Consider the following 15,688-nt stretch of genomic DNA (forward strand, 5'->3'; position numbering starts at 1 on the left):
AGCGTGCAGGAGTAGGGAAGGAAGCAGGAAGTGGGGAGGACGGGGGTAGAGGAGAATAATGGGAAGAGGGAAGAAAGAAGAGGTAGGAGAGAAAAGAGACTGAAGGAAATGGTGAAATAAAGAAAAACACGGAGTGGACAAGAAAAAGGAGAGGAGGAGAAAAAAATACAGCTCCCCTACACCAAACACTCCCCTAGAAAGCTTCTATTCTTAATCTTGCTTCAACACCATTGTCAAGGCCCTTGGCCAATCTTTAGTTACACTTAACAAAAAAAAAAAAAAAAAAGGAGACAATGTCCCAAATGCCACCTCCTCCTTCACAGAGACGGCATAATCATTACTTAATGAGTCAAACGCTGAAGCCTAAAGACAAACCACGATGCATTCATAAGTTAGGTGAAGAATCTATTTATCCTGAGAACGCAATGAAAATAACATCCTGCCCCTTTCATAGACTCTGGACTTTTCCATATTTCACATGGTGCTGATTTTAGCATCTTTCTCATCCAGGAATATATGCTGTGACCTATCGAACAAGAATAAAAACAAGAATAAAAAATAAAAAAAACATAAAACACTGAAGTCTAAATATCCCAGCATTGAGAAAGTCTCTTTCTACTTCCTGAAAAGAAAACTTGATCTACAAATGTGGAGTTTGCCCTAGCTACTGAGCCATCTTGGCTATAACTGGCTGCTAGTTGTCAATGAATCTCAGCACTCAGCCAAAGCTAGAGGAACTGTATTCCATTTTGATGTCTTTAACATCCAGGCAAGCGATTATGATTTCCTTCCTTATCTCTCCCATGATATAATAAGAAAGAGCAGTGTCACTGGAAGATTAGTCCAGAAGTGAAAAAAGCTAAACGGTAATTCCGAATTTTCCATCCATTTGTTAAGAACGTCATTCAGCCTCACAGGTCTAGGTTTTCTCACCTACCCCATGGGGTATAAGAGAGGAATTTGGACTAGATCTAAACATCTGACAGCAGCCCATCACTTTCTCCTCACAAAACACTAATCATGCATCAGCGAATGATCTTGGCACACTCTTACACAGACCTTACACAAGCCAAGAAGCAGCCTCAATGTCTTTAGCACAATTCTCTAGATCCTTCAACTCCAAAGTATACTATGTACTCCCAGGGGGTCACAAGATAAACCCCCAGGTTAGGGATAGAATGCATTAGAATTTCTATTTTCAGTTGCTCTTATCTTCAAATAAAACATAAGTTCAGCATTACGGATTACAGACTCACACCGGCACCCTCAGCCAGGCCACATGTCAGATACCCAGCATTACACACAGGACTGGAAGTCTCATTAGGGTGGGAGTTCTAGGGTGGGAAACGATTGGGCAGGGGCACCTCACTCGCATGATTTCTCAAAACATTACAGTCCGTGTTTGCCCATCTCAGTGGATTGATGGGTCATCTATGGTCTGGTTTGAACAAATCCCAGCTGAGATTCTTGCCTATAAATGATAGGTTTCAGATAATATAAAGAATGTTCACGCAGTAAATAACAAGAAAAGGGTGGAGCTGATGCATGTTCTTCTCCTGGTGTGTGATCTTTTCTACCTCGTTCTGGGGAGAAAACTGATGATCCACTGGGTGAGCTAAACAATACTGAAATTATGAAAGCCACTTAAAATTTGGTTTTACATCCACTATTATTAAAGAAGAGCCTTATCTAAACTAATAATGATATAAGCCATCACAATTAACAATATATACATACACTATCATTTATTTCAGATCATTCTAAAATTTCCATTTTATGTATATTTAAAATATCTAAGTGTGTTAGTATCCAGTACATAAAACCTATATATTAATAAATTTACAGTTATCAGTAGTGAGCATTCATTTTGTTTAAAAGAATGTGTAATTAAAAGAGAAAAAATGCATAAAGTCCATAGTAGGCGATTTTGGTAACTCTGAACAAATAAACTAATTTTTTCTTTGTCCTAGTGGGTTGTTAAATTCCCTTCCTTTGACTCTTTTTCTCTGCAGGCTCTAGTATACATATGGCAGGATGAGTTATCTCCCTCCCTAAGCTCTTTCTTCTTTTCTGAGAGCTGACCTTTGCTAAGGAAAAACAAAATCAAGATTCTGTTGAATAAACCAGGTTTCTGCTATAAAAAGTACTCTATTTTATTAGCAAGATAAGGATGTGTTTATCTTCAGATTTATATGGAGAGTCCTGAAGCCCCCTCTCGCTTCCCCTACCTTCAAAGCAGGGACCTCTGTGGGTGGGGCTGCAAGGAAGAGCAAAGGAGTCAAAGGACTTCAAGAAACCTTTGGAATGAGAGAAGGGACTTTTATACACAAGAACGAACTGATGAGCTCTCCAAGAAGAAAAGTTAACTGTTTTGTACCATCCTGTGAACAGATAAATAGGAAAATGTCTTTACAATAATGGACAGCACCTTTCCTGCCCAAATAAATGTTACAGGCATAGCTAAATAGTAACATACGAGAATTCTAGCACTCTTCAGAAGCGTCAAAAAAACACGTTTTAAAGAGAAAGCATAATTCATCAATGTGGGGGGAAAGAATAATTTCAGTAGGATCTTTAGCTCATGAGGTAGCTTTCCTATTTCCTTGGATGATAAACTTAATTTATCCCCATTACCTCCAGAGTAAATTGTTTTATAACTCCTGGATTTGGCTTATGAAGATGGCTGGTGACTCATAAACGCCAATCTGACTAATGTCTCATTTAGAGAACTCGTATGCACAGAAGCCCAGACATCATTTCTCATGCCAAGAAATGAATGTATAATATTTTCAGTAAAAACAAAGAAATGAACAGCCAGCACACCAAGGAACACATCTGCACCTGTTGTTACAGTGTTTTTTATAATTTACTTGCTGAGCAGTCAAGAGCTGAAATACTCAGAGATGTAATAAGAATAGTTGTTCAAATTTAAGAGAAAAGTTTATGACCTTTTTTACGATATGGGCTATTTATTGCCACTTCCACAGCTATACCTCTTCTGCTACCATTTTGTCTACAGTTCATTGACCTTTCCATACAAACCAAGGGGAGCTATATTTGAGCAACAACAGTATTTTATTTATACAGCTATGCTCTTGCAAAAAGTTCAAAGTACTTTATAAATACCTCTTTAAACTTGAAGGTAAATTAAGGATCACTATTTCCGTCTTAGATAAAGATATAAAACAAGGAAAGTTCAAACAGCTAAAATTAGCCATTTAGAGAAGGTTTAACAATTCAGAGAGGATTTCTGGAGAAAGAGACCTTCAGTGTTTATCTCTTCTCCAAATCTCACTTAACTGACCACAATGGACATTTTTTAAGTCATAAGCACAAAAGGACAAAATGAATGGGAGAGGAAACAGTAACATGCTAGAGGTTTCAACAAAGATTTGGAAGCTTTAGAAAACCTAATGAGTCTACAAATCTAAGTCACATGCTCCAAAGCAAGTTTTATAAAACTGATACTTTTATTTAATCTATCTATACCATTTCTCAAATGGTTCCAAAATTAGGAGGGAACGTAGGAATTTTACTTAAGGTTTCCTAAAATGCCAAGAAATAAGAGTTTCCAAATTGAAAAGACCCACTACCTTCCAAATGGATGAATTCAGGAGAAAATTCACACCAAGACACAGAAGACAGAGGAGAAAGACAAATACCATATGATCTCACTTATATGTGGAATCGAAAGAACAGAATAAATGAACAAACTAAACAGAAATCGTCTCAGAGATATAGAGAAAAAATTGATGGCTGCTAGATGGGAGGGGAGTGGGGATGAGGGAGAAGGTGAGAGGATTAGAAAGCACAAATTGGTGGTCACAATATTGCCACATAGATATGAAAGACAGTTTGTGGAATATAATCAATAATGTTGTAAAGATTTTGTGGGGTGTCAGATGGGCACATGTCTTTTTAGGGAGACCACGTCATGGATGGTGTAGATGCCTGACCACTGTGCTGTACACGTGAAGCTGAATAATATTGGACACCAACTATAATTTTATATATATATATATATATATATATATATATATATATATATGGTCACAGAATGTGAAGTACAGCATAGGGGATAGAGTCAATGGAATGTAGCACCTATATATGATGTCAGAGGGGTAGTACATTCGGAGAAGGGGTTATCACTTTGTGAGGGGTGTAAGTGTTTAACTATTACACTGTTTTGTACACCTAAATCCAAAAAAGAAGTCACTGGGCAATGCTTTCACAGTTTTAAGTAGAAATTACTTCAATCTATATTTCTATCCTTGGCCAAACATTCCAAAAAGAAGGGTAGAATAAAGACATGTTCAGACATACAAGGAACACAATTTTTTTACTTCTTGAATACCTACTCCAGCCAAACAAAATATTTTCTAAAATGCTTCATTTAGAATGGAGTTTCTTACAGATATCTTTCCTGGCAAACTTCTTACCCAAAGAAAATATTTTTCTTTAATAATTACTTTTACAAACTTATTACAGAAGCAGTGTTTGCTCATTGATGAAAATTTAGGGAATGCAAAAAGCAAGAAAATCAAAAGTTTTACCCGTAATCTAACTATCCAGAGATCACTTCTGTTCATATTTTAGTGTGAGTCTTCTCTTTCAAACTTTGCATATAATTATTTTGGTTTTATTTTACAAAAATAGGATCCTAATAACATTTTGCAACTAGCTTTCTAATTCACTTAATACATTATGAATAATGTCCATGTCTGATAACTTCTACAACAATATTTTTAATAACTGCATGTTTTCCATAGTATTGTGGAGAAAAACTATTAGATCACTTTTAGACGTTTAAATTGTTTTCCCATTTTTTCACTAATAAATTTTGCCAATCTTTCAAGAGTTTTTAAAGCAGACAAAAGTAGGCAGTGACATCACAAATTTGGAGATTCAGAAAGATACTGTCTTTGACATGAATCCAAAGCTTAAGCTTCAATGCCAAATCTGATTCCCTAGAGTAAAATGGCTATTTTCGGCCCTGGGCTTCAGTGTGGGGGGCACCAGAAAATAAGTAGTTTGAGGGTGTCAGAATTCCCTAGGTAATTCCTCAATGGGGAAAATAACTCTACTGTGCCCATCAATGATGGGAAAAAGTGACCCTATAAAGAAGTTGGCACTCCCACTCCTAAGCATTCAGGTAGAATAACAACGTACATTCTGAACCCTTTTGTCAGCTGACATAAAGACACTTCCAGTATGAAAAGATTTTCAGTCATCAAATTAAAAGTGAGCTCACGAAAGATAAAAAATTGTGCAGAAGCCACATGCTATCAGTGGGAAGAACACAGTACAGAATTGAAAGTCATCAGTTGGGACTCAGAGCTAAGGAGGTCATATGAAAACCATAAGACAAAATATCCTTCCATGCTAGGTACCAGAGCAGCAGCCTGTTGTCTGTATCTCAAACATATACACAAAGACCAATCCTAAAACAATAATACTGGGGCTTCAGTTGTCCCTGTAGTTACAGCCATTTTCTCTGCTTGACTAGCTTCTGAGACAAGAGCAGATGGTCAGGAAAGTGGGTACAGTGAGGAGGATGAAGAAGGAGGAATAAAGCTGAGAACAGTTGCAGTGCCTGTGGGAGAGGAGGAACTTGTTCTGGTTTTCATCATGCTCCTTTTCCAGTGATTCTTCTTTCTTGCTCTGGTCATTAAATATTAGAGAGGGGTGCATGTTTATATGTGTAAGTTTGTGTGTGTGCACACCTGCCTCACACATCAGTCTTCTCCTGGCCCATTCTCCTTGAGGAAGCAGACATCTATGAAACTCCAAATTCATGTAGCAAGGTGCCCTTTAGGTGCCACCCCTTGGTGGTCCCGCTGATTATCTCAAATTTTGCAAGACTGAATTCATTATCTCTTCTGAAATCATGCTTCTCTTTCTCTACCCTTACCTTGAATAATGGATTGCCAAATTAGAAACATGGAGTGAAAAGCCTGAAAAGGGGGGACTCAGGATTTCTCCAGTGAATGAGAGCACCCTCCACACCAATAAGACAAAATCCCATAAATGCAGAAGGTCAAGCCACATGATACCTGATGGTCATCCATGATTACCTGTGCAGAGGCCCTAGAGAGAGTAGCCTGTCCTCAAACTGAGGCTCATTTCTCTACGCAATAACATCCTCCATAAGTATTCAGGGGAAGGGGTGAGGCTACAGCACGGAAGGGAAGGGCACCCTTGCCTTGAAGACCTGAGAACGCTGCCTTTCCCTTCACTGCCGGGGCCCTTCCCACACGGTGGACTTATCTCCCACTGGTCATTAAGCCTAGCTTTTCTGCAGTCAACACTCTTTTGTTGCCTCTCTAACATTTCTTTCTCTACTCCCTCCTGATGGATTTGCATATTTGAAAACAAATACATTTCAATGATTTAAGTCAATTCAAGTTAGGTTTTCTGTTATTTCAACACAAAGCATCCAAAACTAGTGCTTGTATTTGTGTTCCTATCAATACCTGGAACATTCTAAGGATGTATAGTATGTTCTGGTGGATGAAGAAAGAAATGAAAGAAGAAAATTAGGAGTCAAAAAGTAAAGAAGGGAGGGAGCGAGAAAGTCAGAAAATTTATAAGTCGACAGAGTAAAAATTGCAGGAAAAAAAAGCTTGTCTCTTAAACAACAGATGTCAGCTTGTATCAACTTTTACCTTCCTATAGTAGACAAGCAGAAATGATGTGCTTTGATGTTTACAAGGAAATCTGAGAAAGAATGGAGAGAAAAATAAATGAGAATTAAATATCATCCACTCTGAATTTAGAGGAAAATAACCAATAAAGATCATGGGCTTGCATCTTACTTTATATATTATTATTTTATTGGTATTCTGTTTTGATATCAAAATCAGAAACTTATTCTGCAGGGAGAAAGTATGCCTAATTGGCTTAATTGGATCCAGGCAATGCCCGAAATGACCTATACCAACATAGGGCTGCAAAGATGTGTTTGATGAGGATGACAACATGATATAATTAATGTTTCTCCCTTCTGTTAACGGGTAAAAGAAAATGGTACTTTGGCTAAAATGAGGGAAAAAAAATGAGAAAACATAACCAAAAATTCTCCTCAATTAAATACATAACTGATTAAATAAACATAAAGATATAAGTGTAGAAAATAGATACAAGGGATTCTAATTCTCAACAGATTTAAATTCAAATCAGGTGCTCTTCTTATAAGTGGGATCTGTGGAATTCACTTGTAAACTGGCCATGTGACACGTGCAGAAAATGGTATGGTTTAAGGATTGCCTGCCAAGCCTTCTGCTCAGAAATTTCTCCTCTCCATTCCATGAAACTGTAAACCTATCACATCCCTTCTGAGAACTAAGGGACTACTACTGACACTCCTGAATACAAAGAATCTCAAAAAGAGTCATTCAAAAATTGTTATGGTTTAAGAATCATGAATTCTTTCTTGGAAACTAGGTTGTTTCATGGTTTCTGCCCTCACAAATGGGAAGAAGACAGCAAGGGCCTTAAACAAGTTTTCTCAGGAGGCCAGGCCAAGTGCCTCACTCAGCAGGAGGCCACATTTGGAAACTATAGCATCCTAGGTGAGAGCAGGCCCTAATGCCCTTGCTTAGATGTCAGCCTCCTGGTCAGCTATGTGGCAAACCTGTTCTAACCCTACAAGTGCCACCTGCTCACGCATACTACTTCTCACTCCATCTCCCACCTAACAGGGTGTGTGCTCATTTATGTCACTTACATGGCTCTGTGGTTCAAGTCCTCAAACGCAAAGCATGGTCCAGGCACCATGTAAATTACACGGTCTGTTTTTATTAGGTTGGTGCAAAACTAGTTGCAGTTTAAAAAGGTAAAAATCATTACAAAAACCGTAATTACTTTTGCACCAACCTAATAAGTAGAGGCTCTTGTTCCCCACCACTAAGCTGAGTGCCTGAATCAAAATCTCTGGAAAGAAGGTCCAGAAATCTGCTCTCTAAGGGTTTCACACACACACACACACGAATATCAGAAGCCCTTACAATTTTTTTGGTACGTTCAACTTATTGCTTCTACTTGGCTATAAGTTGTATTACCCACAACACCTACTTTGATTCCTTTCCCCACAATTCCATGCACACAGTAGGTTTTCAAGGATTATTAATGAAACCAATGTTTGCTAACAAGCTGAAGCCACCTAGGATTCTATTGTGCCAGGCAGGAGAAGACATGAATGACAAGCCATTGCTGCCATGCAAAATCAGACACAGCATCTCTGATACTGCCAGCAGCTCCAGCCAGGGTACTGGTGGGAGCGACCTAATGTGATGCAGTGGGTGGTACAGTTAAAAAACTCCACTCCAGAAAAAAAAAGTGGCAGCAATAGAGGAGAACACACAAAGACCCAGCTGCCCGCAACATGAATAGCCTGGCAGGGCAGTCCACCAGGACCCACGGAGAATACAGATCAGAGGAAAATGGGGAATCTGAGACAGCCAGGACCTAGATGGCGCTAACCATAATCCATTTTCAACTCCCCTTTCCTCGGCTTCCTCCTGCCTCTGTCCCTTCCCCAAACCTAAAGTTATACAAACACAACTTGAGAGCTGTTAGGCAAAAAACAAAACAAAACAAAAAAAAGAAAAACGAGGACTGTGTGAAGATGGAGGGCTCGCAGGCTGGCCCTGCAGCTGGGCGGGCTCCACCGTGCTCATTATTCCTGGCAGGCATGCGGCCCGGACACAGCTCCTTCTGCAGCTGGCACTTTGTGAGCTCAGTTATTCGCAAGAATCAAAGAGGAAACACTGCACTTCGTTCCAGAGGATGATGGGGGGGGGAGGGGGAGTAAAGATTTTAAACAAAAATATCAAGCATCAAAAATTGAACTTTCTTTTGTTTTTCAATGAAAGAATATGACTCTGAATACAAATGCGATATTGTCCTTGAGAATTAAAGGCCGTAACTCCAGTATGTTTAGTTCAAATTTCAATGTATCTATGAGTTTTGTTTCTTTATTTGTTTGTCTTGTTCTTTTGTTGTTTTCAGTTTTATATCCCACATATCAGTGAAATCATATGGTTCTCTACTTTTTCTGTCTGACTTATTTCATAGATGAGGGTAAAGGGGATCCAATATATGGCGATGGAAAGAGAACTGACTCTGGGTGGTGAATACACAATGTGAGATATGGCTGATGTACTACAGAATTGTACACCTGAAATCTATGTAATTTACTAACCACTGTCACCCCAATAAACATAAACAAAAATTCAAATGTGTCAAGTGTGTTATAGTATACAATTTGAAGAACGAGGCTTTAGAGGTTTTCTCCCTTCACATAGAATCATAAACCTGGAAAGTACCTCAAGAGGTCTTGGCCCAGATCCGCAATCCCGAGATTATAATGATCTACGCCTGCAGTCTCCTCTTCAAGATTTCTAGGGATGGAGAGCTCATAAAGTGTGTCTAGCCCGGTGGAATGTGCTTTTCACCTGGAAGGCAGACGCTGTCCCTTGTGCCCAGCGAAGGCCTTGCTGACGTGCCCTTCTCTAGCTAGCCACACAGACTGATGCCAGGCCGACCCTCACTCTGCCTGCCGTGCTCTTCGGAATGCCTTCTATTTTTTTCAACATCCTTTTAGAAGTGAAATAAATGAACATGACCTAAGGCAGTACACAGGGAAAAAAGTTATGCCATGAATCCTGAAGCATATACTTCTTTTCAGAAAAATGATGGCTTTTATTCTCCTAGTCAATATTCTCTCTCTCTCTCTCTCTCTCTCTCTCTCTCTCTCTCTCTCTCTCTCTCTCCCTCCCCCCCCTCTCTCTCTACATATATATATATTATGCTGAGCCACTGGCAACTGCCCTTGGAAGGTGGATATCCACCTTAGCAAAATGACCAGTTAGAATCGCTTGTCTCAAAATGGAGCCACATATATAAAATATATTATATTATATAATACACACACACACACACACACACACACACACACACACCTCTTTCATATCTGGATTGGATTGCTAAGTCCCTTTACTCTGTAACTGTATTTTTCCCTCCCGTTAAAACATAATCAGTAGATTTTATCAAACTAAACTCTTCTCTTCATACTTGTCCCTATGGACTTCATCTTCCTTTGAGGGACCATTCTCCCCAACTGGAACAGAATTCAAAATGACTTGAGGAAATCTCTAAAGGAAGGATAACCCATTTGATTTCATATCACTTTTAAATTTAGTGAACATTTGTATTATTCCTTCACATCATCAATTCACCAAAAGTATGGCACACACTGTGACCTAAGGCCAGCTGTGTGGATCCACTCTCATCAGTTGAAGCCGAGCCACTGGCAACTGCCCTTGGAAGCTAGACATCCACCTAAGCAAAAGGACCATTTAGAATTGCTTTTCTCAAAATGGAGTCGCATAACACACTTGCCTAAATCCCTCTGATGGTTCCCCATAGTGAACAGAACAAAGTCTAAACTCCTTGCCATGACACTAAGGCTCTTTATACCTAGACACCCACCCGGACCCACCACACATCACCACATTCTCCACTTCCCAACTACAATGGGAAAGCAACTACATTGCTTTCCATTCTAAAATACACAAGACCATGTCCACCTCTGAGAATTAGCACTCCCTGTTTCTTCTGCCCAAAAGATTCTTCCACAAGTTCTTCACAGACTGGCTTTCTCATCAGCCGATGCTTGTTTACCTGTATTTTCTCCCTCCTCTTCCAACTAGTAGTTAAGCCCCATAAGGATGCCAATGGTCTTACCCACAATGCCCCCAGTGTCAAGCAGACAGTGAGCACCCAATGAGTATTTGTGGAATGAATGGACGTGTGTGATTGCAGTAGGCTCCAATCCCACCACAGCAAGGCAAGAACTGGGGAGGAAAAGGAACACTCTGACGAGAAAGAGCAATGGATCTTTCTTTGCTCCCCTAACCTGAAAAGCAATAAGGAAAGGAGTGTTCTTTGCTTCCCTAACCTGGAAAGCAATAAGGAAAGGAGTGTATCTCCAAAGTTATAAAAGAAATCCACATGCAAACATGCATTTTCCTGCCCCTCATTTTATTTTCACTATTCAAAACAAATTTCTGATGACAAAATATGCATAAAATATTTCCTTTATTACTTTTTAACCAACTTCTATATTCATCAACTCATGTGAAAGAGAGTATCTTGTGAGAATCCAAAAGCCTATCAAAATTATACATTTCATTTCTAGTTTTCTTTCTATGTCGTCATTATAGCTTACATAAATGAAAAATGTTTTTAATGGCTTGTGAGGCATGAATATTAGTATAATGTTTGAGAGTTGAAGCAAAACACAAATGCACAGTGGCTCCCCAAAGGACGCATAGAGTACAACTGTTGAGCAACTTGTTTTGTTTTATACTTGTTAAGATATGTATTATTCAGACTGCAAATACAAAGGGAGGAATTACCATTAAGGACAGAACTTTCTTGTGAAGCCCAAAGTGCCACAGGCCTGTAAAAACTATGGCAAGAACGCTATTTTAGTCACATATCCTTAAACTTCTGTCTTTAATGTGTAACCCAAAATTATGAATTATATCATTAAGAAAAATAAATGGGGATCTGGATTCATACTACCATCACTCAATGAGCTTATTTTGTTAGTCACTTTATATGTTCTTTTTCTTTTTTTTTGTTACCATTGCGAAAGAAGTGTCTTAGGGCTACATGCCCTTTGGTCTGCCCCACCGAGAGGCCTCTGCTGGCCACGTGCCACATACCTTGCAGCCACTGTGAGTCCTAGTTTTCATCAAGGGTGTGGTGGTGCACAGCTCGATGGCCTCAGGCTCATGGAAGATGACGGCTGGGAGGGGTTCCTTTTTCAGTGTTAGGACATTCAATTTAGACTTCAGCATGGTCTGAAAGTGCTGCAAAGCAGGAAAAAAAAAAGACAAAGATAGTTAAATCACTTGAAATTGTATGTGGTGCAATTGTACATCAAACCCAGTAGCAAAATCTTTGTTTTTATTAACTCTGTCTTAATAGAGGAGGTCAAAAGATATTTGGTAAAATACAGGGGGAGAAACTGTCAGGACATTACTAAAGGGAAACTATGGGAGACAGCCAACCCCGATTCAGACATCATGGGAACGTGGGGTAGTGGTGAAATCACGATCTTGTTCTGAGAAGTTCTTCCAAGGTGATATATACAGAAGAAATCCTAGAGATGTAATCCATGACGAATTCAGCTAAAGAAATGAAGATGTTCAAAAGAGGATGCTGTAGGAGCGATTTGGGGGAAAGTCTAGAGAGAACGGAAAATGAGAACTGATGAAAAAGAAAACGAAATGTCTGTTCTCGGTCTCCCCAGTTCTGCTATGCCTTGACTGTGGAACTCTGGGAAATTCACTACTTCTTAGTGAACTATTTTATTTGCTATCTCAGGACTCTAAGTAAATATCCATCCTACAGGCAACTCTTGTTGGCACTAGTTCTGAAATGTGAACAGAATCCAAGCATATTAATTACCACTATCTATCACACAGTCCAGGTTCTACCTTTGCTTGGTCTAACGGCTTTCAAACCGGTCCCACCACTTCCAACCTTGGCCTGTACAGAGTACTGCCACACAGCAGCCAGAGGGATCCTTCTAACTTCTAATCATGGAGTGTCATCCCTCTGCTAACCTCTCTCAAGCCTTCCCTCTTCTCACAGAAAAATCCTAAGTCCTTACCTTGGCCTCCAAGCCCACGCACGATTCAGGGACCCATTGCCTCTCTGATCTCATCTCCTACTCCTCACTCTCTCACCTACTTGGATCCTGCCACAATGGCCTCCTTACTTTCTGAAAATAAACAAAAGCCACATGTGCCTTGAAACCTCTGAACATGCTGCTCTCGCCCTAGGTATCTACAAATCTTGCTTCTTCACCTCCTTGGGGACCGTGATCAAATGTCGCTTTATGAGATAGTCCTTCCTTATCAGCTTTATCTAAAATAGCACACACACCCATACACACATGAACATATATACACATAGTTGATTTCATGGGCATGCAACCTATGTAGTCTCACAGGGTCCTGTGCTTTGGAGGGCTCTGTGCACGGTCTACCCCTTTGGTTTCATGTCACCATCTCGACAGCTTTAGTAACTTTACCTTTAAACTTCTGTTTTGAAAGCTAAGTCTGACGGAACAGTGAAGTACCTCGTGAGCAGAGGAGGTACTCACAATATGTGCACCCTCCACTATATAGAATTCAGTAAGACACAAACCGAGCGCAAGGTAAGCATGTTCAGTCTCTGACTCAGTACACAGGTGCTCTGATAGCCTCAGGAGGCCACGCTTTAGAACTAGAACTTGCTTCAAATGCAGAAAGAAGTCAGTTGTGTTCTAAGAAACAAGGATGATCAAGGAACTCTATCATATCCTTTCCATTTGTGTGACTTTCCTGTATTAGGCAACCACTTATATTAAAAATGAATAGGTTCCCCTCCTTCCATCCCTCTACACCAACCACATGGAATCTACCAGAACTCCAACTGGCCACCTGGATGGTCAGTAAACCAAAGGTAAAGGATCAGGGGAATGTGCACCTATTAGAACTGAAACAACAACAGGTGAGTTTGTTTTGTGGAGTGTTTCCACTTGCAGGAATTGAAAATTGTGTAAGTTCAGTAATTTAGCTCCGATATTTGTATGGACAGTGGGCATTTCACAATATAATGATGAAGGGTAAAATCATGTTAATAATCTAAATTTTAATTTTTCTTTTTTTTTTTACTTAGAAGAACATTAAGTATGGGGAAAAACAAACAAAACAAACAAAAAAACCACCATGACTATTTCAGAGAGAGATTCATGGAAGAAAGAACAAGTTTTTGGATTTAATACCTTTAATGACTCTTTTTTCTATTTTTTCAATAGAGGACACTGAATTTTCATTTTGCACTGGACCCTACAAATTATGTAGCCAGCTCTGCACATATATCTTCTCATCACTGTCTATTCCTTTACCCTGATTTATTATTCTTACCACTATGCATCGCCACTATAAGTTTATGTAGTTTATTTTATTGTCTGTCATCTTCCACTAAAATATGAATGCCATAGGAGCAGAAACTGTTTTACTCCATGAAGTATCCCAAGGGCTTACAACAGTTTACCAGTCCACATGGAATCTACTAGAACTCCAACTGGTCACTTGGATGGTCAGTTTTATGTGTCAACTTGGTGAGGTTATTCAACCAAACAGTAATCATAGTGTTGCTGTGAAGGTATTTTGCAGAATGACTATAGTCCATAACCATTTGAACTGAAGTAAGGGAGGTTATCCTACATAGATAATCTGGGTGGGCTTGACTCAGTCAATTGAACCACCTGAACAGGTGAGCTGAGGCTTCCCCAAAAAATAAATTCTACCTTCGGACAACAGCATCAGTCCATGCCCAAGAGTTCATCCCACCCTTCCTGACAGCCTACCCCAAAGATTGCAGACTTGCCTGGCCAGCCCCCATAATTGCACAAGCCAATTCCCTGAATAAATCTCAATATATATCTCCTGCTAGTTCTGTTTCTCTGATTTCACCCTGACTGATACAGCCACCCTTTAAGGTACAAAGCTGCTATCCCTAATACTGTTTTTAAATGGGAGAGAGACTTGCCCTTATTGTCCCAGTGAATATTGATTTGTATTTTTTTATAGATTTTATTGGGGAAGGGGAACAGGACTTTATTGGGGAACAGTGTGCACTTCCAGGACTTTTTTCCAAGTCAAGTTGTTGTCTTTTCAATCTTAGTTGTGGAGGGTGCCGTTCAGCTTCAAGTTGTTGTCCTTTCAGTCTTAGTTGTGGAGGGCGCAGCTCAGCTCCAGGTCCAGTTGCTGTTGCTAGTTGCAGGAGGCACAGCCCACCATCCCTTGTGGGAGTCGAACCAACAATCTTGTGGTTGAGAGGACCCGTTCCAATCAACTGAGCCATCCGGGAGCTCAGCGGCAGCTCAGCTCAAGGTGCCGTGTTCAATCTTAGTTGCAGGGGGCGGAGCCCACTATCCCTTACGGGACTCGAGGAGTTTAACCGGCAACCTTGTGGTTGGGAGTCCACTGGCCCATGTGGGAATCGAACCGGCAGCCTTCGGAGTTAGGAGCATGGAGCTCTAACTGCCTGAGCCACGGGGCCGGCCCCCTGATTTGTATTTTTTTAAATGTAGGGCAAGTCTTCATATTATTCTGGAAGATTCTGTCTGTGTTCTTAATCAAATCCGTTCCAACAGAGGGTGTGGGGTTTGGGATTGCAAAGTGGTCTGAGAGGAGAAACATGGATCACTAAGAGAGATGGCTGAAGATTGTTTGTCTCAGTGGGAAAGTGCCAAGGCCCCAAGATGAAGAGGATAAGGGGACAGTGACCCAGAAGATGACATAATGAGCAAGTAGGGACATTCTCCCCTGTCTGCCATTTTGCTGGGGCTCTACGAGAGGTACGTGAAACCACAGCACAACTCAGCCTGCCTTCTGCTATACATGAAGTTCCTGAAGATGGCACTAGAAGTGATTTTATTCTCATGAGGGCTAGACAACCACACTGCCCAGAAGTTCTGAGGCCCAGAAGTTCTGAATTGTCTTCCTGTCCCTGTTGTGGGAACCAATGTCCTAACTATTGGTTCAGTTGCTAAGCACACAGAGAGACTGAAAGTTGCAGACTGGCACACATACACACCCCCCACACACACCTTTGATTGTAT

The 15,688-nt window shown here is 40.2% G+C and overlaps 1 protein-coding gene across 1 annotated transcript in view; it reads right to left on the reverse strand.

Moving 5' to 3' along the window:
* Positions 1 to 15,688, reverse strand: part of PID1 (phosphotyrosine interaction domain containing 1) — a 216,626-nt gene that overhangs the window by 98,493 nt on the left and 102,445 nt on the right. Inside the window, exon 2 of the mRNA XM_081051213.1 lies at positions 11,733 to 11,879. Within this exon, the coding sequence (XP_080907339.1) occupies positions 11,733 to 11,879 (147 nt within the window). The remainder of the gene's footprint in view (positions 1 to 11,732; positions 11,880 to 15,688) is intronic.

Source organism: Rhinolophus hipposideros (assembly GCF_964194185.1).
Source record: "Rhinolophus hipposideros genome assembly, chromosome: 6".
Lineage (NCBI taxonomy): Eukaryota > Metazoa > Chordata > Mammalia > Chiroptera > Rhinolophidae > Rhinolophus > Rhinolophus hipposideros.